We start from the raw sequence: 23,301 nt of genomic DNA on the forward strand, positions 1-23,301 counted from the left end.
AGGGGCGAGGGGGGTTGTTAAAAATGGCGAGGAAGGGGTTTTAAAATGACCGGGGGGGGGTAAAAGGGCAAGGGGGGGGGGGGGGTAAATGGGCGGGGGGGGGGGGTGACCCACCTGGGTGCCCCCCTCCACCCACCCCCCCATTGCCCCCCCCCCCCATGCCCACCTGGGGCACCCATGGGTGGCCGAGCACCCCCCACCACCCACCCCGAGCACCCTGACCCACCACCCCCGCGCCCCCCCCACGGTGTCCCCCCCCCCCCCCCGGTGTCCCCCCCCCGGTGCCCCCCCCCCGTACCCGTCCACTCGGGGGGGGCACTGGCAGTTGTAGGTGTTGACCCCGTCCACGCAGGTGCCCCCGTTCCGGCACTTGTGCCCGGGGCAATCGTCCACGTTGGTGTCACAGCCCTGCCCCGTGAACCCTGGGGGGGGGGGGGGGCGGGGGGGGGGGCACCCCCACGTTAGAGGGAATCCCCAAACCCACCGCTGTGCCCCCCCCCCCAAAAAAAAACCACCATGCTGGGGGACCCCAACGGGCACCGGAGAGCCCCGTGGGGTGACAAGGACGTGCCAAGGGACCCCTGGGGACACCCCCACGGTGACAGGGACCCCACGGACCCCCCCCCATTGCCAGAGACCCCCAGGGACACCCCCACGGACCCCCCCCCCCCCCCCCCATTGCCAGAGACCCCCAGGGACACCCCCACGGACCCCCCCCCATTGCCAGAGACCCTCAGGGACACCCCCCACGGTGACGGGGACCCCACAGACCCCACCCCCCCCCCCCCCCATTGCCAGAGACACCCAGGGACACCCCCACGGACCCCCCCCCCATTGCCAGGGACCCCAGGGACACCCCCCACGGACCCCCCCCCCATTGCCAGAGACCCCTCAGGGACACCCCCACGGTGACGGGGACCCCACAGACCCCCCCCCCCCCCCCCCCCCCCCATTGCCAGAGACCCCAGGGACACCCCCCACGGACCCCCCCCCATTGCCAGGGACCCCAGGGACACCCCCACGGACCCCCCCCCCCCCCCATTGCCAGAGCCCCCCAGGGACACCCCCACGGTGCCAGGCCCCCCGCCCACTTTTAGGGCCCCCCCGCCCAGTCCCAGGGACCCCCTGGGGACACCCCCACGGTGCCAAGGCCCCCCACCCCCTGCCAGGGAGCTCAGTGGGTGCTGGGGGACCCCCAAACTCCCCCCCCCCACCCGAAGTTGCACCCCCCAAACCAGATCACGCACCAGCCCTGCCCCCCAAAACCCTCGCACCCCCCCCACCCAGCAAGGGCACCCATGGGTGCCCAGCACCCACCGGGCAGGCAGCTGCACTCGAAGCCCCCCTCCCCGAGGGGGCGGCAGGTGCCCCCGTTGAGGCAGGGCGAGGGGGTGCAGGGGTCCGGCAGCGAGCAGGAGGGGCCTGGGGGGGGAAGGGGGGGACAACAGGGGGTGGTCAGCACCCCAGGGTGGGGCCTCAAGGGATACCTTCAGCACCCACGGGTGCCGTGGGCAGCAGCAGGCACCCACAGGTCCCATCTGCACCTCCCAGGAGCCCCTTCAGGGAATCCGTGGGTGCCTTGAGCACCCGTGCATGTGGTAGGCTTGCCTGCTTCTACTGGGCACCCATGGGTGCTAGGGGCACCCACAGGCACCCATGGGAGCTGGCTGCACCCCCTTGGGCGCCCACAGGAACATCTGCCCTGCCTCCCCACCCTGGGGTGCCCTTGAGCACCCATAGGTGCTGCAGACCTGCCTCCATCTATTGGGCACCCGTGGGCACTGTGGGCATTACTGGGCACCCATGGGTGCTGTGGGCATTATTGGGCACCCATGGGAACATCGGCACCTCCTGGGTGCCCTCAAGGAACCACCGGGATGCTTTGAGCACCCACGGGCATGGCAGATCTGCTTGCGTCTACTGAGCACCCATGGGTGCTGTGGGCATCAGTAGGCACCCAAGGGTGCCAACGGCACTTCCTGGGTGCTCTCAAGGGAATCCCTGGCTGCCTTGAGCACCCATGGGCACCTGGGGCCTGCATGGCTCCACTGGGCACCCATGGGTGCCATGGGCATCAGTAGGCACCCAAGGGTGCCATCGGCACCTCCTGGGTGTCCTCAAGGAACCCCCGGCTGCCTTGAGCACCCATGGGCACCTGGGGCCTGCCTGCACTTACGGGGCACCCTTGGGTGCCACGCTCACCCTCGGGACCTCCCTTCACCCCTCGGGCGTCCCGGGCACCCCCAGCTCCTCTCCTCCTCACCCCCTTCCACGACGGGCACCCACGGGTGCCACAGCCACTAGGGGGGCACCCTCCCGCCTCCCCCCGCACCCAAGGGACCCCCCACTCACCGCGGAAGCCGGGGGGGCAGAGGCAGAGGTGGCTCAGGGTGCCGTCGTGCAGGGTGCTCTGGCACAGCCCCCCCGTGGGCGCAGGGCGAGGGCACGCAGGGGTCCCGCAGCTGGCACCGCTCCCCCAGCGCCCCCGGCCGGCACCTGCGGCACCGCACCCATGGGACCCCCCGCCGCGCCCACCACGGGACCCTCCCCCACCCCCCTCACCGGGACCCATGGGACCCCCGCGGGGCGCTTGGGACCCCCACGGGGTGCTTGGGACCCCCTGCAGGGTGCTCACACCCCCCTATGGGACCCCCCCCGGGCACCCATGGGGACCCTCACATCCCCTATAGGACCCCCCCCGGGCACCCATGGGACCCTCACACCCCCTCTGGGACCCCAAATCTGGCACCCATGGGACCCTCACATTGCCTTTGGGACCCCCATGGCAGCCCCCCCCCAGCACCCTTAGGACCCCCATGGGACCCTCACATCCTCTATAGGACCCCCCCCCGGGCACCCATGGGACCCTCATACCCCCCCTACAGGACCCCCCCAGGGCACCCATGGGACCCTCACACCCCCTATGGGACCCCCCCTCTGGCACCCATGCCCCCCCCCCCGGGACCCTCACATCCCCAGCACCCACAGGACCCCCATGGCACCCCTGGGACCCCCCCAGGACATGGGGGGGAAGGGGCACAGGGTGATGGGGGGGGGGGGCACCCTGGGAACGTGCCCCCAGGCAGCTCCCACGTCCCCCCCCCATCCTGTCCCCCCCCCCCACCCTGCCCGGGCAGGCACCGCCCTGCCCGCACCCGGCCCCGCGGGCAGCGTGGGGTGGGGGGGGGGACACGGAGAGGGGGGGGGGCCCGCACCCGGCCGGCGGCGTTGGGGTGCTTATGGGGGGGGCCTTGGGGGGGGGGGCTGTGGGGTGGGTTATGGGTTGTAAAGGGGGGGGCACAGGGATCCTATAGGGCACCCCCATGGTCAGGGTAACGGGGGGGGGGGGGGGCACAGAGCTTGGGGGGGGCACCCATTTTTGGGGGGGGGCTTTTGGGGCAGCTGGGGGGGCTATGGGGTGGGTTATGGGTTGTAAAAGGGTGGGGGGGGGGCATGGGGATCCTATAGGGCACCCCATGGTCAGGGTAATGGGGGGGCACAGAGCTGGGGGTGGGGGCACCCATTTTGGGGTGGGGGGCACCCATTTTTGGTGGGGGGGGCACTCACAGGCAGGCGGTGCGGCCGTTGGGGGTGCAGCACGCATTGCCCCCCGTTCTCGCAGGGGTTCGTCCCCTCCGGGCATGGCAGCACTGGATGGGGGGGTCGGAGGGGGGGGTCAGCCCATAGCCCCCCCCCCCACGTAGCTCCCCCCCCCATAAATCCCCTGCTGACCCCCCAGCGCCCCTAACAGCCCCCCCCCCAAAGCAGCCCCACAGATCCCTCCTTGCCCCCTGCCCCCCCCCCCCCAAATGAGCCCCCCCCGGGGTTAGGAAATGGGGGGAGGGGGGGGCAGTGGGGGCCTCTGTCCCCACCCCTACCCCACCAGCACCCTGGGGTGCCCCCCTTGTGGGGTGGGGGGGGGGGGGTTTGAAGAGGGGGAGGGGTGGGCTGAGCGTGGCTGCACTGCACGTGCACTGCACGGACACGGTGCACACGCGGTGCACACGCACTGCACGGACACGGTGCACACGCGGTGCACACGCACTGCACCAACACGGTGCACACGTGGTGCACACGCACTGCACACACACTGCACGGACACGGTGCACACGCGGTGCACACGCACTGCACGGACATGGTGCACACGCACTGCACGTGCACTGCACGGACACGGTGCACATGCGGTGCACACGCACCGCACACGCACTGCACGGACACGGTGCACACGCCCTGCACCGACGCGGTACACGCACACTGCACCGACACAGTGCACGCGATGCACACGCACTGCACACGCCCTGCACCCATGCGGTACACGCACACTGCACCGACACAGTGCACGCGATGCACACGCACTGCACGCGCGCTGTACGGACACGGTGCACTCGCTGCACGCACGTTGCACGCGCGCTGCGTGTAGATGCCACGCACACTGCACCCGCACTGTACATCGCACGCACGCCGCACGGACACCGCGCGCACGCTGCGGGGACGTTGCACATGCGCCGCACGCAGGTTGCACGGGCATCGCACACTCACTGCATGGACATTGCACACTCACTGCACGGGCATCGCACACTCACTGCACGCTCACTGCACGCACACTGCACGCACATCACGCGCTCACTGTGCACGGATTGCACGCACACTGCACGCACGTTGTACACGCACTGCACGCAGATTGCACGCTCACTGCACACACATTGCACGCGCACTACACACACTGGACGCTCACTGCATGCGCACGTTGCACGCGCACTGCACACACACTGCACGCACATTGCACACGCACTGCATGCACATTGCACACGCACTGCACACGCACTGCACACGCACTGCACACGCACGTTGCACGCGCACTGCCCCCGTGCACAGCGCAGCTGCAGCACGCTGCACGCCCACTGCACCCCTGCACTGCACGCAGCTTGCACGCACGTGTGCGCTGCACCCCTGTCTGCATGCGCTGCCCCAAAGCGCCCTGCCCGGGGGCACCGCACCCCCAAATCGCTGCCCCCCCCCCCAAAATCGCTGCCCCCCTCCCCCAAAATCGCTGCCCAACCCCCAAACCCAGCGCCCCCCCCACCCCCCCGAATGCGTTTGAAGCCCGGGACCCCCCCCCCATCACCGCGCGCCGCCCCCCCCAAGCCATTGCAGCCCCCTTCCCCCCCCAGATCGCCGCGGCCCCCCCCAAACCCCAGCTCCCCCCCCCCCCCGGTCACTGCACGTCCCCCCCCCCCCCCCAAATCACTGCCCCGTTCCCACGCTCCGCCCCCCCCCCGGCCCGGCCCCGCGTTCCCACGGTCCCGCTGCGCCCCCCCCGCTCCCCCCCCCCGCGTTCCCACGGTCCCGGTTCCCCCCTCCCCCCCCCCCCCCAGTCCCGGTCCGGTTCCCCCCCCCCCCCCCCCCAACAATCCCGCGCCCCCTCCCCCGCCCCGGTGCCCCCAGCCCCGCCCCTCCCCCTACGTTCCCACGGTCCCGGCCGTGCCCCCCCCGCGCGGTCCCGAGGCCCGGGACTGGCCCCCCCCGCTTCCCCCCCCCCCCCCCAAATTGGCCCGGTTGGGTCCGGGTCGCTCCGGTGCCCCCCCCCCGCTCCAACCCCGGCCTCTCTCGAAACTTTTCCGCGCCGCCCGCGGAAACTTTTCGCCTCCCCCCATCCCTCCCCCGGGGCCGAACCGGGCCGATCCGGGCCGGCTCCGTGTCCTCCCCCCCCCCGCCTTTTGTCCCGGTTCGGCCGGGCCGGTCGGTGGCGGAGCAGCAAAAGGGGGTTTTCCCCCCGACCCCCCCCCCCCCCCTTTTGGCCCGGTTCGTCCCGGTTCAACTCCGTTAGACCCGGTTCGTCCCGGTTCGACCCGGTTCGTCCCGGCTTGTCCCGGTTCGGCCCGGTTCGGCTCAACGCGGGGGGTCCCGGAGCCGCCGCTCCGCTCCCCTTGGCACGCTTCGGCCCGGTTCGGCCCCGCTCCGCTCCCCCCCCGCCGCTCGCCGCCTCCCCCCGCCCTTTGGCCCGCTTCGGCCCGGTTCGGCCCGGTTCGGCCCCGCTCACCTGCGGCCCCCCCGAGGTGCAGCAGCAGCACCAGGCCCGGGAGCCCCCCCGGAGCCCGGCCCATGGCGCCCCCCCCCCCGTTACCGAGCCATGGAGGGGCCCCGGCCCGGCCCGGTTCGGCTCGGCTCGGCCCGGCCCGGTCCCGCTCCTCGGCTCCGCGCCGGCCCCGGGAAACTTCGCAGCGGCTCCCGCCCCCCCCCCCCCCCCCAAACACGCCCCGCCCCCGGGGCGGAGCCACCCGGTCCTTTTTGGGGGGGGGGGGGGCGAAACCGTGCGGGGCTGACCCGGGACAAAACCGGCCCCGACCCCCGCCCCCCCCCCCCCAAACCCGGCCCCCCCCCCCCCCCCAAGGGGTCCCCCCCCAAGGCGGGGATTGGGAGGGGGGAGGGGGGATTAAAGGTGGGGGGGTGCTGGTGGGGGAGGGGCTACGGGAGGGGTGGGGGGGGGAGGGGCATGCAGCTGTTCCCCCCCCTCCATCGCCCCCCCCCCCCCCCCCCCGCCCTGATGTTTGCAGCAGCTGCAGGGCCCGGGGCCAGCGAGGGGCCCCGAGAGAGGGGCGCAGGATGGGCACGGAGCCCCCCCCTCCCCTCCCCCAAGGGACCCCCACACCCCTAAGGGGCCCTCCCCCACCAAGGGACTCCCTCCCACCACGGGGTAACCCCCCCCCGGCAGGGAGCCCCCCCCCATCCCAATGGGGCAACCCCTAATGGGACCCCCCCCCCCCGGGAACCACCCCGTAATGAGAATCCCCCCCCATGGGACACCCCCCCGCCCCGGGGAACCCCCCCCCGGAATGAGAATCCCCCCCCATGGGACACCCCCCGCCCCGGGGAACCCCCCCCCATAATGAGAATCCCCCCCCCCCCGCAATGGGACACCCCCCTCCAAGGCTGCCCCCCCCCACGAAATTCTGTTTCTGCCCCAAAAGCTGCCCGGGCACATTCCAGTGCGGGGCCAGGCTGGCATTGTCACCCAGGGGTGCCATTGTCACCTGGAGGGGTGCCATTGTCACCGGGGGGGGGGGGGGGGGGGGCCGCCTGGCACCCCTGGGTGGGGGCTGGCGCTGCCACCCGCGGCTGGCATCGGCCCCTGGGGCTGGCATTGGCACCCATGGGTGCCCGTGCTGGGTGCTGCGGGTGCCAGGAGGGCGCAGCGTGGGCGCAGCGTGGGGTCCCCATGTGTGTCCCCCCCCCATGTCACCACCCCCCCAAGCAGCCCCCAGCCACTGGCGTCACCGCACTTTTATTCAGGGCACTTGGGGACAGAAGGCACCAGACCAGACGTTGGGGTCCCCATCAGGACCCTGGGGCTCCCCCTCCAGATGTTGGGGTCCCCATCCAGACATCGGGGTCCCCATCCGGACATCGGGGTCCCCACCAGGATGTCGAGGTCCCCATCCAGACGTTGGGGTCCCCATGAGGACCCTCAGGTCCCCATCCAGATATCGGGGTCCCCACCCAGACGTTGGGGTCCCCACGAGGATGCTGGTGTCCCCCCCATGCAGATGTGGGGGTCCCCACCCAGACACCGGGTCCCCATGAACACCCCAGTGTCCCCATGCAGATGTTGGGGTCCCCACCCAGACAGCGGGGTCCCCTACCCAAATGTTGGGGTCCCCCACCCAGACACCGGGTCCGCAGGAGGACCCTGGTGCCCCCACCCAGATGTCGGGGTCCCCACAAGGATCCCGGTGTCCCCACCCAGACGTCCCCACCATCCCCGCAGGCAGCACCCAGCTCCTCTCTCCCACTGGGGGAGCACCTTAGGGTGCCGTCCCCGGGGTCGGGGTGCGCGTGTGGCGGGGGGGTCCCCGCTCACTCCGTCCCCCGCAGGAAGTCCCAGAGGAGGCGGTTGACGGTGTCGGGCTGGTCCTCGGGCAACCAGTGGCCGGCGTCGGGGACGAGGTGCAGGTGGGCGGCGGGGGCCATGCGGCGGCGCAGGCAGGGCGCGAGGCGGGCGTCCAGGAAGGCGTCGCGGGCGCCCCAGAGCAGCAGCACCGGGCAGGGCGGGCGCTCGCGGGGCACCGGGGCGTCCCTGCGGGGTGGGGGGGGGGCGATGGGTTAGGGAGGGGGAGAGCTGAGGCTGGGGGGGGGGGGCAAATGGGGGAGTGGCCCGGTGGGAGCACCCGAAATGGGAGGATCCCAGTGGGAGCACCTGAAATGGGAGCATCCCGATGGAGCACCTCGATGGGAGCACCTCGATGGGAGCACCCAAAATGGGAGCATCCCAATGGGAGCACCTCAATGGGAGCACCCAAAATGGGAGCACCCGAAATGGGAGCATCCCAATGGGAGCACCTCAATGGGAGCACCCAAAATGGGAGCATCCAAAATGGGAGCATCCCAATGGGAGCACCTCGATGGGAGCACCTCGATGGCAGCACCCGAAATGGGAACACCCAAAAGGGGGGCACCCAGAATGGCAGCACCCGGAATGGGGGCATCCAGATGAGGAGCATCCCAATGGGAGCACCCAAAATGGGAGCATCCAGACCAGGAGAACCCAAAGAGAGAGCCCCCAAAGAGAGAGCCCCCAGAGAGAGAGCACCAAAAGAAAGAGCACCCAAAAAAATAGACCACCCCAAAAAAAGAGCACCCAAAGAGGAACGACCTGAGCCAGCAGCACCCCGAAGTGAGAGCGCCCCACACCGGTGTTCCCCGGGGGGCCGCCGCCTACCCGAAGATGTTGCGGTAGTAGTTGATGGGGGGCGTGAGCCCCCCGGGCTGCGAGAGGCCGTAGAGGTAGGCATCGAGCTCAGGCTCCGTCAGCCGCCGCGCCGGGTTCTGGATGCCCGTCCAAGGCCCCGTCAGGAAGGTCTTCACGAGCTGCGGGGCCACCAGAAGGGTCTGGATGCGGCCCCCAGCCCCAAATCGGGGAGAGGGGCCCCCCGCTCCCCACCCTCGGCTTCGTTCCTGGTCCTCAAGCGGCGCTTGAGGCACGGAGGGCGGCGCGGGTGCCCTGTGGGGGACGAGGTGGGGATGGGGACCCACCTCGAAGTCGGCCATGGAGAGGAGCAGCTCCGGCAGCAGGGGCAGCTGGAAGAGGAACATGTAGCTGGAGCGGAGCAGCTGCGATGGGTGCCAGGCGCTGAACCCTGCGGTGCCGGGAGAGGAGCAGCGGCGTCAGCGGCGCGAGGCAGGGAACGGCGTCTGGGGGCAGGGCCGCGGGTGGTGGCACCCAACGGCGTGGCCATAGGAGAAGGCACCGAAGGGCATGGCCATGGAAGGTGGCACCCAAGGGTATGGCCACACGAGAAGGCACCCAAGGGCATGGCCATGGGAGGTGGCACCCAAGGGTATGGCCACATGAGAAGGAACCCAAGGGCATGGCCATGGGAGGTGGCACCCAACGGCATGGCAATGGGAGGTGGCCCCCAATGGTGTGGCCACAGGAGATGGCACCCAATGGCATGGCCATGGGAGATGGCACCCAATGGCGTGGCCATGGGAGTTGGCACCCAATGGTGTGGCCATGGGAGGTGGCACCCAACGATATGGCAATGGGAGATGGCACCCAAGGGCATGGCCATGGGAGGTGGCACCCAATGGTGTGGCCACAGGAGATGGCTCCCAACGGCACAGCCATGACATGGCACCCAAGGGCATGGCCATGGGAGGTGGCACCCAAAGACACGGCCACGAGGGATGGCACCCAACGGCACAGCTCTCACGGCACAGCCATACGGTGGCACCCAACGGCACACCACGGCCACCAGAGGTGCCACCCCATGTCCCGAGCCAGGTGCCACCCCTTACTGGCCATGACGGCGCGGTGACTCGCGTCGATGATCACCAACTTCTCCACCAGGTCGGGGTGGCCGGCGGCCAGCTCCCAGGCCAAGACGCCGCCCCAGTCATGCCCCACCAGGATGCACTTGGGGTGCCCGGCGGTGGCACCCGTGTGGCCCTCGGGTGTCCCCAGCACCTCGATGACCTCGCGGATGTCCTCGAGGAGGACCTCGGGCCGGTAGCTCTCCTTGCCCGGTGGCTTCTCGGACGCTCCGCAGCCCCGCAGGTCCAGGGCCACCACCCGGTACCGGGTGCTGAACTCCAGCAGCTGGTGACGCCAGCAGAACCTGGGGGGGGGGGACACCTCCGGTCACCCCCCACGCCGGGTGTCACCTCCCTCCCCCCCCCGAGTCCCCATTACCCACCAGTTTTGGGGGAAGCCGTGCAGCAGCAGCATCAAGGGGGCTGTGGGGGGGCCCCGGGCGACGTAGTGGAGCTGCAGCCCCGAACTCTGGGGAGGGGGAAGGGGTGGGGGGTCAGTGGGGGAGCCCCCATCCCAAAAGTTGGGCCCCTCCCAGCACCCTTAAGACACCCCCCCCCCCGAACCCCAAATCCCCCAAACACCCCTCCAGGGCCCCTCCTGGGACCCCCACAGGCCCCCCAGAACCCTTCCAAGGCCCCTCCTGGCACCCTCAAGACTTCCCCAGGAACGCAAAACCCCCCAAGACCCCTCTCCAGGGCCCTTCTCGGGACCCCCAAGGCCCCCCAGGCCCCCCCAGAACCCCTCCAGGGCCCCTCCTGAGACCCCAAAGACCCTCTCAGCCCCCCCAGAACCCCTCCAAGGCCCCTCCCAGCACTCTCAAGACCCCTCAGCCCCCCCAAAACCCCTCCAAGGCCCCTCCCAGCACCCTCACGACCCCCCCAGGAACCCCATCCCCCCCCCAGGGCCCCTCCCAGCACCCTCAAGACCCCCCCAGGAACCCCAAACCCCCCAAGCCCCCCCTCCAGGGCCCCTGCCGGGACCCCCAAGCCCCCCCCCACCTTGAGCCGCAGGCGCCCGTGCTCCCCGTAGGTGCCGTCCGCCAGCCCCGGGGGGGGCTCTGCCCGCACCCGCCAGCGCAGGGCCCCCCGGGGCCCCCGCCGCAGGAGCACCCCCAGACCCCAGAGCCCGTAGGCGACCCCGGCCGCTGCCACCGCCGCTGCCACCGCCAGCCGGGCCACCAAGCGCTGCAGGGCCAGCAGCGCCCGCGTGGGCGCCAGCAGCGCCGTGCAGAGGGACAGGAGCATGGCGGGGCCGATGTCACCACCGCTGTCACCTAGGGCAGGGAGTGGCACCTGTGGGGGTGGACCGGTAGCGGGGGTTTGTCACCTGGGTGGGTTTGTCACATCCGGTCCCCAGGTGGTTGTGGCACCGGGGTGTCCCCACAGCCAGGCGTCCCCATCCCCAGGTGGCCTTGTCACACCAGGGTGCCCCAGCACCGGGATGTCCCCATGTCCGGGGGTGGCTTTGTCCCTGTGGTGGCCCCGTCCCTAACATGTCCCATCCCAGGGTGGCCCTGTCCCCAGGACATCCTCACGCCAGGGTGCCCACATCCCCGGGGTGTCCCTGTCCCAAGGTGGCCTTGTCACCACGGTGTCCCGGCACCAAGGTGTCCCCAGGCTGAGGGTGGCCTTGTCACCGGGGTGTCCCCATCCCCAGGGTGGCCCTGCCTCCAGCACGTCCCATCCCAGGGTAGCCTTGTCACAGGTTGTCCCCATGCTCAGGGTGTCCCCACACCAGGGTGGCCTTGTCACCGGGGTGTCCCCGACCCCAGGTGGCCCTGTCCCCAGGGTGTCCCCATCCCAGGGTGGCCTTGTCACCAGGGTGTCCCCATCCCAGGTGTCCCCGTCCCCAGGTGTCCCTGCCCCCAGGGTGTCCCATCCCAGGGTGGCCTTGTCACCAGGGTGTCCCCACACCGGGGTGTCCCCGTCCCCAGCAGGCTGTCCCCACGCCGGGGGGGGGGGGGTTTGTCACCACCACGTCCCAGCCCTTGTCCCCCCGTCCCGGGCCGGGCTGTCCCTGGTTGCCCCCCCCCGGGCTGACCCCCCCCGGGGTGTCCCCCCCTGGGGTGTCCCCTCCCGGGTGTCCCCTGTCCCCTCCCGGGGTTCCCCCCCCGGGTGTCCCCCCCCGGGGTGTCCCCGCGGTGTCACCTCGCCGGGCTCGCTCCTGCCCCCAGGCAGCCCCACGCGCGGCCCGTCCCGTCCTGTCGCGACACCGGGGGGGGCGGGGGGGGGGTCGGGGAGCCCCGTCCCGACCTTCTCGCGCCACCTCCGCCCGCCCGAGCTCGGCCGCGCCCGGCCCCGCCCCCCCCGCCGCCCGCTGATTGGCCCGCGCAGAGCGCGGGGGAGGAGGGGGCGGGGCTTCGCGGAAGGCAGCCAATGAGAGCGCGGGGGGAAGGGAGGGGGGCGGGGAAAAGGGGGCGGGGCGGGGGCAGAGGTCACGTGGGGGCGGGCGGGGGAGGGGTAAGGGAGGGGGCCCCGCAGCCCATCCCCCACCCGGCCGGGGGGACACGGGGGGGGGGGGGGGGACAATGGGACAGGGACAAGGGGACCTGGGGGGGGGGCAATGGGACGGGGGGGTGGGGGACGGGGGGACAGGGGACCCCAGGGTGCACCCGCCCAGGGAGGCGCGGGGACCCCCGGGTACGGGCACAGCCCCTGCAGCTTTTTGCCCGTTTTCACCCTTTTTTTCCCCAGAACGCGCGGGATTCCGGGGGACATCACGACAGCGTGGGGGTGACACCCGCCGTCGGTGTGAGGGATCGGGGGGCTAAACCCACCTTTGGTCCAAAACCAGGGAAATTCACCCCAAAGCCGTGAAAATTCACTGCAAACCAGGGAAATTCACCCCAAACCTGGGGAAATTGACCCCGAAGCAGGTAGATTTACCCCCAAACCAGTGAAATTCACCGCAAAACTAGGGAAATTCACCCCAACAACAGGGAAATTCACCACAAAAACGGAATTTCATCCAAAAATGGGGAAATTCACCCCGTATGTGGGAAAATTCACCCTAAACTGAGGAAATTCACTCTGAAACTGGAGAAATTCTCACCGAACCGGAGAAATTCACCTAAAACCATGGAAATTCACGCTAAAACTGGGGAAATTCACCCCAAAACCAAGGAGATTCATGCAAAAACTGGTGAATTTCACTCAAAAAACATGTATATTCATCCCAAAATTGGGGAAATTCACCCCAAAAGGAGGTAAATTCACCCCAATCGAGGGAAATTCACCACAAAACTGGGGAAATTCATCCCAAACTGGGGAAATCCATCCCAAAACTGCGGAATTTCACCCCAAAAGCAAGGAGATTCACTCCAGAATCGGGTAAATTAACCCCAAACCAGGGAAACTTACCCCAAAACTAAGGAAATTAATCACAAAACCTGCTAAATTCATCCCCAAACCGGGAAAATTCACTGCAAACTTGGTAAATTTACTCCAAACAGCGTAAATTTATCCCCGTACCAGGGAAATTCACCCATAAACTAGAGAATTTCACCCCCAAACTGGGGAATTTCACTGTCAAACTGGGGTAATTGATACTGAAAATGGGTAAATTAACTCAAAACCGGATAAATTTACCCCCAAACTGGGTAAATTCATCCCCAAAGTGGGTAAATTCACCCCTAAACTGGGTAAATTCACCTGAAGCCGGGTAAATTTACCCCCAAAACAGGGAAAGTCACCCCCAAACTGGGGAAAGTCACCCCAAACCCTGCGAAATTCACCCCCAAACATGGGAAATTCACCCCCAAACCGGGCAAATTCATCCCCAAACTGGGTCAATTCACCCCTAAACTGGGTAAATTCACCTGAAACCGGGTAAATTTACCCCCAAACCAGGGAAATTTACCCCCAAACCAGGGAAATTCACCCCCAAACATGGGAAATTCACTCCAAAACTGGGGAAATCCACCCCCAAACCGGGCAAATTCATCCCCAAACTGGGTCAATTGACCCGTAAACTGGGTAAATTCACCTGAAACCGGGTAAATTTACCCCCAAACCAGGGAAATTCACCCCCAAACCGGGCAAATTCATCCCCAAACTGGGTGAATTCACCCCTAAACTGGGTAAATTCACCTGAAACCGGGTAAATTTACCCCCAAACCAGGGAAATCCACCCCCAAACCGGGCAAATTCATCCCCAAACTGGGTAAATTCACCCCTAAACTGGGTAAATTCACCTGAAACTGGGTAAATTTACCCCCAAACCAGGGAAATTCACCCCCGAACTGGGCAAATTCATCCCCAAACTGGGTCAATTCACCCCTAAACTGGGCAAATTCACCTGAAACCGGGCAAATTTACCCCCAAACATGGGAAATTCACCCCCAAACATGGGAAATTCACCCCAAACCAGGGAAATTCACCCTAAAACCGGGGAAATCCACCCCAAAACGTGCACGGGAGGCTCCCGGGCAGCGGTCCCGCGGGGACGGACGGACGGACGGACGGACGGACGGGCGCGGGGGCGCTTTTTTTAAAAAAAAAAAAGAGATGCGTTTATTCCATGATCGGTACAGACCAGATGCATATTCACTGTAGGAAATAAAACCATCGAGTTACTCCAGAGCTCGCCCAATACTGACGCGCCAGGATTGTACTGTATAGTGGGTATTTATGGCACATAACGTCCAACAGTTCCAAGAATAAAATTAAATCGAAGAACGCGCGCCGCCGCTCCGCGGAGGGGGGGGGAAGCCCCGTGCCCGTGGTGGCGGCCGGTATAAAAACCTTTTTTTTTTTTTTTTTTTTTCCAACTTTTTCTTCTTTTTTTTTTTTCCCAACGTGTTTTTTTTTTTTTCTTGTTGTTGTTCGTTTTGAACGTATTTTTTTTTATGACGCTTTAAAAAAAAAAAAACAACAAAAAAAAAAAACGACCAAAAAGACCAAAAAACCGCGGCTTTCTGGTTCTTACAGTTAAAAATATAGACTAAAAGTTTGAAAACTGAGCAAAATAGAAGCCGTTGTGTTCTTTACACCGAATTTGGTGGGGCTCACCAAAAAACCTCAAACAAATATATGCCAACTATATTCACTATACAATACAGCCACAAACACTAGTGGCAGGGCGGTGACGTCCCCCGCTGCCGCTGTTTTTTTTTATTTTCCCCCGCGCCACCCCGCGATGCAGAGGGACGAATGACACCCGGTGAAGAGGTTGAGCAGTGCCGAATTTTCTGGAGGAAGGAAAATTAAAAAAAAAAAAAAAGGGGTGGTGGCGGTGGTGGTGGCGGTGGCGGTGGTGGTGGCGGAGGTTGGGGGGGGGGTTGGGGGGGGAAATATAAACGAACGAACGAAAAGACTGAAAGAATCTGACTTTGGTTGGTAGTCGAGCTCCGGTTCCCGGAGCGCCGCGCGCCGCCGGAGCCTCCACCGAGCGGCCGCACGCACGCGCGCGCGCTCGCCGCGGTTCCCTTTTTTCGCGAGCGGGCGCGGAGGTGGGGGGAGGACGGCGGCACCGGGAGCGCCGGCTCATGGAGGGAAGAGAGAGAAAGGCCCCCCCGCCGCCCCCTCGCCGCCGCCCCGGCACTGCTCGCTCTCGTGGACGTTCGGCAAGTCGAGGAGGAGCCTGGCGTCTAGAAAAAGGCGTGACGAAGATGAAGTCCTGGGATATACGGCGAATACGTTTGGCATAGAGGATGTCGAGTGACGACGGGGGCGCGCGCCCCCCCCGGGGTGGCTCCCCCCCACCGGCTTCGCGCGGGGGCGGTGGTCTTCGTCGGTATTCGGGGAGGGGGGTGGGGGGGCGGATGGCGGGCTGTAAGGCAGACCCTGCTGATCCTCCGGAGGCCGCGTTGAAAGAGCCGCGCCGGGCGAGCATGCAGGGGGCCGCGGGCGCGCGCGCGCTCCCCTCCCAGCCGCCGGTAACACTATGGAGAGTTCAAAGGTTTTGTTTTTTTTTTTTTTTTGCCGGGGGGGTTGGGTTTCGAAAGAGTCAGGAGGAGGAAACGAGGCGCTATTAGAAAAGGTTCTCTTCGAATATTGCCAACAAGTCGCTCTGGAAATTCATGTCGATCGTAGCTGCCATCTGCGGGGAGAGGAGGAAGGGGGCGTCAAGGTGGCGCCAGGGCTCTACGGTGGCGCCAAGGACGTCACGGTGGCATTGGGGGCATCAAGGTGGCATTGGGGGCATCAAGGTGGCACCGGGGGCATCAAGGCAGCACCAAGAGAGTCAAGGTGGCATTAGGGGCATCAAGGTGGCACAGGGGGCATCAAGGTGGCACCAAGGACATCATGGTGGCATTGGGGGCATCAAGGTGGCACCGGGGGCATCAAGGTGGCACCAAGGACGTCATGGTGGCATTGGGAGCATCAAGGTGGCACCAGGGGCATCAAGGCAGCACCAAGAGAGTCAAGGTGGCATTAGGGGCATCAGGGTGGCACAGGGGGCATCAAGGTGGCACCAAGGATATCATGGTGGCATTAGGGGCATGAAGGTGGCACAGGGGGCATCTACGTGGCACCAGGGACATCAAGTTCGCACCAAGAGAGTCAAGGTGGCAGTGGGGACGTCAAAGTGGCACCAAGGACATCAAGGTGGCATTAGGGGCATCAAGGTGGCATGGGGGAGCATCAAGGTGGCACCGAGAGTGTCAAGGTGGCATCAGGGGCATCAAAGTGGCACCAAGAGAGTCAAGCTGGCACCAAAAAGGGTCAAGGTGGCATTTGGAGGCACCAAGGTAGCACCAAGGGCGTCAAGGTGGTACTGGGGGCGTCAAGGTGGCACTAGGGACATCAAAGTGGCACCAGGGGTGTCAGCGTGGCACTGAGGACATCAAGGCTGCACCAGGGATGATGCCGATGTGGCACTGGGCACCTCAAGGTGGCACCAAGGGCATCAAGGTGGCACTGGGTACATCGAGGTGGCACCGCTGAGGTCTAGGCGGCACCTGGGGCACCGAGGTGACACCGGGGAGGGGTCTCCACGTCCCTCGGCCATTGCACGGGGACGCCGGGGGCCTGGAGCTGCCCGTCCCTGCGGCCGCACTCACCGCCTCCCTGCGCCTCCGCTCCTGCTCTCGCTTCCGGGCCATCTCCCTCTGCTGATCCAGCATGGACTGCGAGGACTGCGGCTGCGAGCTCTGGCCTTGGGGCGCGGAGGCTGTGGCCGGTGGCACCTGCTGCTGCTGCTGCTGCTGCTGCTGCTGCTGCTGCTGTTGCTGCTGCTGCTGCTGTTGTTGCTGCTGCTGCTGCTGCTGCTGCTCCTGGCGCCGCCGCACCTCCTCGTGCACCCTGCGAGCCTGCTCCATGGCGTCCTCGTCGTCGCGGCTCCTGCAACGCCGCCAGCAGCACCCGTGAGACCCCACGCTGTGCCCGGAGCACCCCCCTTTTGCTGTCTGGGTGGCGGGGGGGGGCTGCGTGGAATACATCCCCTCTCCCCCCCCCCAACCCCGACCCGAACGCGGCAGCCGGGCGTGCGTACGGCGCCGCGCCAGCCTCGAGGAACCCCGCGGCCCCAAAAATGCCGGCAGGGCATCGGCGAAGCCGCCCTCACCTCATCCGCTCCTGCTCCCGCCGCAGCCGCTCCTTCTCCCTTTCCACCTGTTCTGCCTGAGCTTTCAGCGCCTTCTCCCGCTCCTCCTTCTCCCGCGCCGCCCTCTTGAACTGCTCGAAGCTGTCGCTGGAGGACTTGGCCGTGGAGGAGGGGGTGGTGGGGTGTTTCTGAACCAAGCTCGCCCACGAGCCCATGTTCTTGATTTTCAGGTCCTGGGGAGGGGAGGAGACGTCAGGGGGGACAAGGCTCGCCACCAGGACGGGCCGGCGGCCGCACGCACCGCGCTCAACGCGCAGCAAACCCCCTGCGGCGGCTGAAACCGGCAAATCCCCGGCAGAAACCAGTCCAGGCTCAAGGCTGCAGGACTGGGGGCGCTGGAGTGCGGGGCGCACGCAGCCTTCGGCTACCCCAAGGGTGAGAGGAGGGACCCGGCACCCTGCCAGAAGCGGGACCAGCTCCCTCTGACCAGCGGCTTCCTGCTGCGATGCCCCCACTCGGCCTCCCTCCGCTTCGTTTTGGGGAGGAATTTCCAAAATGGAGGCAAAGGAACATACCCCCCGCCCCCCCGAAAGCGTGCTGAGCTCCGCCGTACCTTTTTAGGGGCAACGGGCGTTTTTGGTTCCTGCTTCTGTCTGTCTTTGTCCTGCACTCCCGGCGGCGGCGCGTTCTGCTCGGGGGGTCTAATTACGGGCCGCCCGCCCTCCATGGGCTTCATCTCCGTTCCTGCAACGACGAGCGTCACCGTGAGCGGCTGCGCCGCGGGTCCCAGGGGCCGGCCCGTGGCGGATTTCCCGGGGAGCTCGCCTGCCGACCCGCCGGGGCGCTCGGACTCACTTTGCGGGATGTGCGCGGGGGGCTTGATGCTCTCCGGGTGTTTCGGAGGGTCCTGCCGCAGCGGGGGGCTGAAGGTTTCGTTTCGGATGACCGGCGAATGCATCTTCTCCTCCTTCACCACCATCGGCTGCGACTGCACGACGGAGGCGGCTCTCATCTCCTGCCACGTTAGCAGATGGCGAGGGTCAGGCACCGACCGACGGCCCCTACCCCTTCGCCAGCCCCCTCGCCCGTCCCCCGGGAAGCAAACCTCCTTCCTCTCTCCAGCAATCCGCCCTGGGTGGGGAGGGGGGGGGAGAAAAAGGCGACGGCTCCCGGCTGCGCCCCCAGGTGCGGGCTCTGCCTTCCCTTTACCTGTTTTTTTGGCTGGATATTTTGCTGAGGTGGCGACTGGTGGACCAAGCCCTGGAACGGCGGCATCTGTGGGGAATGCATCATGAGAGGGGAAGGGGCTTCCCTCAAGTGACCTGGAACAGTGCAGCACCACTCGGTTAGCCGGCAGCAACGCTCCTTTCGCCAAACATCACCCCCCCCCCCGGCCCCGAGCGCGCCTCGCCCCGACGGCCCCGGCGCCGCGACCCGTCACGGGCGACCCCGACGCGTCCGACCGACCGAGGCCGGGCCACCGCGGGGGGACCGCGAGCCGCCCCGAGGACACCGGGGTGTCACCCGCCGGCAGAAGCGGCGCTGAGAAACCGCACGGATGCTTTTTCCTGCCCCCCTTGCGCCCGGCGGCGGAGGGGCAAGGCCGAGGCACCCGCCAGCTCCAGGAGGAAGGGTCGGCGAGCCCGAAATCAGACGGCGCCGATGCGGAAAGTGGGTGGCAAGGGGGTGCTTTTGTGGAGGGCAGCGCCCTTGGGTGCCCCCGTCCCCGGTGAAGGGAGCAGGAGGCGAGCGCTCCCCTTGGGATACGACCCTGGGAAACGCTTCTGAAAGCTTTGGGGAACCTGCCCCGGGCGGCTCCGCCTCTCGTTTCGTGTAAAAGCTTGCCTTTTTGGCAACAGCTCAGCGAAAAGAAGGAGCCGCCGCCACCGAGGCCGCTCGCTGGAGGCTTTCCGGAGGCCTCGCCAGCTCCAAGCCTCGTCCGGCCTCCGCTGGGGAGAGCGGAGCCTTGCGCAAGGCTGCAACGCTTCCCCCCCTCGATCCGCCTCCGTGCAAGGCTGCGGGAGGCCGGGAGAGAACCTCGGCCCCGCTGAGCCCTCGTGGGTGGCTTTTTGGGGTCTTTAGCAGGAGCGTGTGCCCGTGCCGGGGGGGCGTTTTGAGCCAAAGGACGCGCGGGGGGAAGGCCACGGCGCGACACGCAGCGTGGCCACCAAACTGTGCCCCAAGCGCAGGGAACCGCGGCTCCGCGGTCCCCAAACCCGGACCGACGAGCAGCTCGACGCCACGACCGCGAGCCTGGAGAGCCGGAGCCGCTCCGCGTCCCCTGGCCGTGTCTCCACGGAGCCGGGGTGCCCAAAAACCGGGCCGTGGCCACGCGTGGGACGCGTCACCCCACGTGGATGTCGCACAGGTCGCGCACACGGTCCCCGTCCTCCGTGACAACACGGACAAGCCCCGCAGGACGCTTTGAGCGGGAGCAGGGAGGAGCCGATTTTCTGTTTTTGGGGAAGAACGGGACGGAGACCTCGGGCTTAGCACGGTCTCCGAGGTGGGATGTGGCCAAAGGAGCTCGCCCGCTCCCAGCAGCGCTCAGCCGAGTGCTTTCCGTGCTGGGAAAGGCCACGGGGGGACCGAGCCGGGAAAGGGATCAGCAACAGGGCCGGGGGGGCCATGGAACGCCCGGCGGTGTGTGGCCAAGCGCTGATCGCCAGCAACAACACGGCCCGTCCTCGGCTTTCCCCCAAATCCTTCCTCCTCCTCGCCTCGGCAGCTCAGCGGCTGCGCTCCCGGAGGCCCCGCTGGCGAGGCCAAGCCTCCGCTCCTCCCCGGGAGCGCTCGGAAAACGGCGCCCGAAGGGGACGCGCGACCCTGAGAGCTCTACAACCGCGGAGCGGCCGACGCCGGCGCGCGACAGAACGGTGCCGGCCGCATCCAGCGCTCGGCCCGTTCGGCAACGGCAGCGCCCAAGACCCCAAATCCGGGATCCTGCCTCGGCGAGGGGTTTGTCAGGCTCGGGGCCGGACCGTGGCGACTCCCCCCGAGCCCAGCGCCGTCTTGGGACCGCCGGGCGCCGCTCGGGCTCGGAGGACGCGGGGCGCCGGCCGCCACCCCACAGCCCGGCGTCGCCGAGCGCGACCCCGGCGGGGTTCGAGGCTCTCCAGGGGCGGCCGCGAGTCCCGCTCACCGGTCGAGTAGGGGTCGGGCTTGTGGTGCCGCGGCGAGGGGTGGTGCTGGATGACTTGCTGAGGTTTCGCCGGCTGCGGCGGCTGCGGCGGCGGCGGCGGCGGCGGCTGCGGGGGCGGGTGCTGCTGCGGAGGCGGCTGCGGTTGGGGGATGTGGGAAGGGAAGGACATGGGCTGCATGTGCATGGGCCTCTGCTGGGGCTGGTGCTGCAGCTGCTGCACCGCGGGGTGCGCCGGAGGCTGCAGGGGAGGCTGGGGCTGCGACTGGACCTTCACTGAAGGGAGAAGAGGAGTCTGCGGCTGCACTTTCTGCAGCTGTTGAAGGTAGAGCTGCATCTGGCTGGTGCTCAGAGGCAGGCTGTGGTGAGGCGGGGGCGGCTCCTCGTCCTCCAGCAGGACCTGGGGAGGCTGGGGCAGAGGCGGCTGCGGGAGCAGAGGCTGCTGGCTGATGGCTGGCGAGACGGCCGGCGGGCGCGAAGGCTTCGGGGGCAGCGCGGCGGCGCGGTTGCTGGGTCTCGAGGGCTGCTGAGGCAGAGCGTTGTGCAAAGCTGGGGAGAGAGGGGACGAGACGGTGGCACCGCCTGCGTGGACGCGGGCGGCCTCCTCCCCGCCCGCCCTCCGGGAGCGAGCCAAGGCCGCTTCCTCGCTCCCTCCTCTCCCTCCCGCCCCAGGTTCGTGGCTCTAGCGGCCAGCGTGGGGTGTCCAGCACCCAACACGGGGTGTCCAGCACCCAACAAGGCACCCAGCACCCAGTACAAGGTGCCAGCACCCAACATGGGGTGTCTAGCACTCAACACGGGGTGTCCAGCACCCAATAAAGTGCCCAGCACCCAGTACAAGGTGCCAGCACCCAACGCAGGGTGCTTAGCACTCAAGACGGGGTGTCCAGCACCCAACATGGAATGTCCAGCACCTAAAAAGGTCCCCGGAACCCAGTACAAGGTGCCAGAACCCAACATGGGGTGTCTAGCACTCAGCACGGGGTGTCCGGCACCCAACACAGCGTGTCCAGCACCTAACACAGGCTGTCCAGCACCCAACAAGGTACCTGGCACCCAGTACAAGATGCCAGCACCCAACACAGGGTGCTTAGCACTCAATACAGGGTGTCCAGCACCCAACATGGAGTGTCCAGCACCTAAAAAGGTACCTGGCACCCAGTACAAGGTGCCAGCACCCAACGCAGGGTGTCTAGCACCTAATGTAGAGTGGCCAGCCCTCAACACAAGTTGGCCAGCACCCAACAAGGTGACCAGCACCCAACACAGGGTGTCCAGCACCCCATGCAGAGTGTCCACCACCAAACAAAGGGTGCCCAACACCCAACAAAAGCTGCTCAGTGCAAGGTGGCTGGCACCCAACATGGGGTACCTAGCACCCAACGCTGGGTACCTAGCACCCAACGCTGGGTACCTAGCACCCAACGCGGGGTACCAAGCACCCAAGGTAGGGTACCTAGCACCCAACGTGGGGTACCTAGCACCCAACGTGGGGTACCTAGCACCCAACACGGGGTACCTAGCACCCAACGCTGGGTACCTAGCACCCAACGCTGGGTACCTAGCACCCAACGCGGGGTACCAAGCACCCAAGGTAGGGTACCTAGCACCCAACGTGGGGTACCTAGCACCCAACGCGGGGTACCAAGCACCCAAGGTAGGGTACCTAGCACCCAACGTGGGGTACCTAGCACCCAACATGGGGTACCTAGCACCCAACATAGGGTACCTAGCACCCAACGTGGGGTACCTAGCACCCAACATGGGGTACCTAGCACCCAACATAGGGTACCTAGCACCCAACGTGGGGTACCTAGCACCCAACATAGAGTACCTAGCACCCAAAAGGGGGTACCTAGCACCCAACGTGGGGTACCTAGCACCCAACGCTGGGTACCTAGCACCCAACGCAGGGTACCTAGCACCCAACGCAGGGTACCTAGCACCCAACGTAGCGTACCTAGCACTCAAGCAGGGTACCTAGCACCCACACCACGCTCACCTGGAGGAGAGACCACCGCGTGTTGGTTCAGGTGGGGAGGAGTGCTGTGCTCAGGTGGCTGGGGAAGATGGGGTGGCATCTCCGGCTGGGGAAGATGCATGATGGGTTGAGTGAAATGTGGCATAGTGTCGAACATGTTCCCTGGGAGTGGGTGCTCCATGACGGGGACTTGCGCGGGTACGAAAGGTGGGGGGGAGGACTTCATCGGTGGCGGCGCTTGCGGAGGGACGGGCGGCGGCGGCGGCGGCTGCTGTGGCTGTAGCTGCTGCGGTGGCAGCGGCTGCGGCGGTGGCGGTGGCGGGGGCTGCTGCTGCGGCGGCGGTGGGGGCTGCTGCGGCGGCTGCTGCTGCTGCTGCTGCACCGGTGGATGGTGGTGATGGTGATGCTACGGAACAAACGCTCGTTACCCAAAAATGCCTTGCTGGATTGGACCCCACGGCCGTGACTCGGCTGGCCGCGGGACGGCTTCCAAGCAAAGCAAAAGCCTCTCGTGCTGGAGGGCTGGAGTCTTTGAGCCAGCTTGGCAGGACACCCCGTGGCCCCACAGCTCCCTGGGGACTCGATCCCAACCCAGTGGGACGGGGAGGATACTCTGGGTCCTACCTTTTTTTGCTCTCGCCCAGAATGCCCTTTCTTCTTCAATTTTGGTGCCATTTCTGCAAAGAGAAGAGGGGACAGAGCAAATGTTAGTACCCGGACTGTGCTGCTCCGCGCATCCACGGTGAAAGAAACAGAGCGGCCAACCCGCGGCAGCGGTTTGCTATGACCCACTCAAACCCACTTAATCCCCTGAGCTGGCTTTTCCTGAGCTCCCCACCTGGGACCGGGGAGGATCGGGGTTTTCAGCATCGTGCTGCGGGCCCC

At 66.9% G+C, this 23,301-nt stretch overlaps 3 protein-coding genes and 1 long non-coding RNA gene across 13 annotated transcripts in view; 1 reads left to right on the forward strand and 3 right to left on the reverse strand.

The window, feature by feature from the left end:
- Window positions 1–298: 298 nt before the first annotated feature.
- LOC308184390 (EGF-like repeat and discoidin I-like domain-containing protein 3) lies at window positions 299–6,252 on the reverse strand (the record flags this gene model as incomplete). Its single annotated transcript, XM_080571448.1, has 5 exons — window positions 6,041–6,252; window positions 3,568–3,650; window positions 2,353–2,496; window positions 1,318–1,422; window positions 299–422 (listed from the first exon to the last, which is right to left on the reverse strand). Coding segments are annotated over exons 2-5 (449 nt in total), but the record flags the coding sequence as incomplete, so codon positions are not given.
- A 1,014-nt stretch (window positions 6,253–7,266) lies between these two features.
- LOC308184398 (epoxide hydrolase 3-like) lies at window positions 7,267–12,647 on the reverse strand. Of its 3 annotated transcripts, XR_013942641.1 has the most exons (8): window positions 11,959–12,647; window positions 10,810–11,103; window positions 10,194–10,279; window positions 9,796–10,115; window positions 9,031–9,134; window positions 8,717–8,865; window positions 7,464–8,074; window positions 7,267–7,343 (listed from the first exon to the last, which is right to left on the reverse strand). XR_013942641.1 is itself a non-coding variant. In XM_080571466.1 (7 exons), exons 1-7 carry the CDS (start codon window positions 12,526–12,528, stop codon window positions 7,855–7,857), a joined length of 1,743 nt encoding a protein of 580 aa, XP_080427592.1. In that variant the 5' UTR covers window positions 12,529–12,606; the 3' UTR covers window positions 7,267–7,854. The 3 variants fall into 3 exon arrangements, 2 of the variants coding, with proteins under 2 accessions (XP_080427592.1, XP_080427593.1); XM_080571466.1 differs by having other exon boundaries at window positions 7,267–8,074; window positions 11,959–12,606; XM_080571467.1 differs by lacking the exon at window positions 11,959–12,647 and having other exon boundaries at window positions 7,267–8,074; window positions 10,810–11,187.
- A 97-nt stretch (window positions 12,648–12,744) lies between these two features.
- On the forward strand, window positions 12,745–14,746 carry LOC308184401. The gene is made up of 2 exons (XR_013942643.1): window positions 12,745–13,889; window positions 13,931–14,746. It is a non-coding gene; the product is annotated as an uncharacterized lncRNA (long non-coding RNA).
- Window positions 14,295–23,301, reverse strand: part of BRD4 (bromodomain containing 4) — a 62,733-nt gene continuing 53,726 nt past the window's right edge. For 7 of the 8 annotated variants that reach the window (XM_080571459.1, XM_080571453.1, XM_080571458.1 and 4 more), the window contains exons 14-22: window positions 23,041–23,093; window positions 22,438–22,822; window positions 20,439–20,984; window positions 18,506–18,618; window positions 18,152–18,311; window positions 17,910–18,040; window positions 17,318–17,529; window positions 16,815–17,094; window positions 14,295–15,850 (exon numbers count right to left, since the gene is read on the reverse strand). In XM_080571459.1, the coding sequence (XP_080427585.1) occupies window positions 15,782–15,850; window positions 16,815–17,094; window positions 17,318–17,529; window positions 17,910–18,040; window positions 18,152–18,311; window positions 18,506–18,618; window positions 20,439–20,984; window positions 22,438–22,822; window positions 23,041–23,093 (1,949 nt within the window). In that variant the 3' untranslated portion in view covers window positions 14,295–15,781. The remainder of the gene's footprint in view (window positions 15,851–16,814; window positions 17,095–17,317; window positions 17,530–17,909; window positions 18,041–18,151; window positions 18,312–18,505; window positions 18,619–20,438; window positions 20,985–22,437; window positions 22,823–23,040; window positions 23,094–23,301) is intronic. The other variant, XM_080571460.1, reaches the window with a different exon arrangement.

This window comes from Anser brachyrhynchus (genome assembly GCF_964034855.1).
Source record: "Anser brachyrhynchus genome assembly, chromosome: 32".
Lineage (NCBI taxonomy): Eukaryota > Metazoa > Chordata > Aves > Anseriformes > Anatidae > Anser > Anser brachyrhynchus.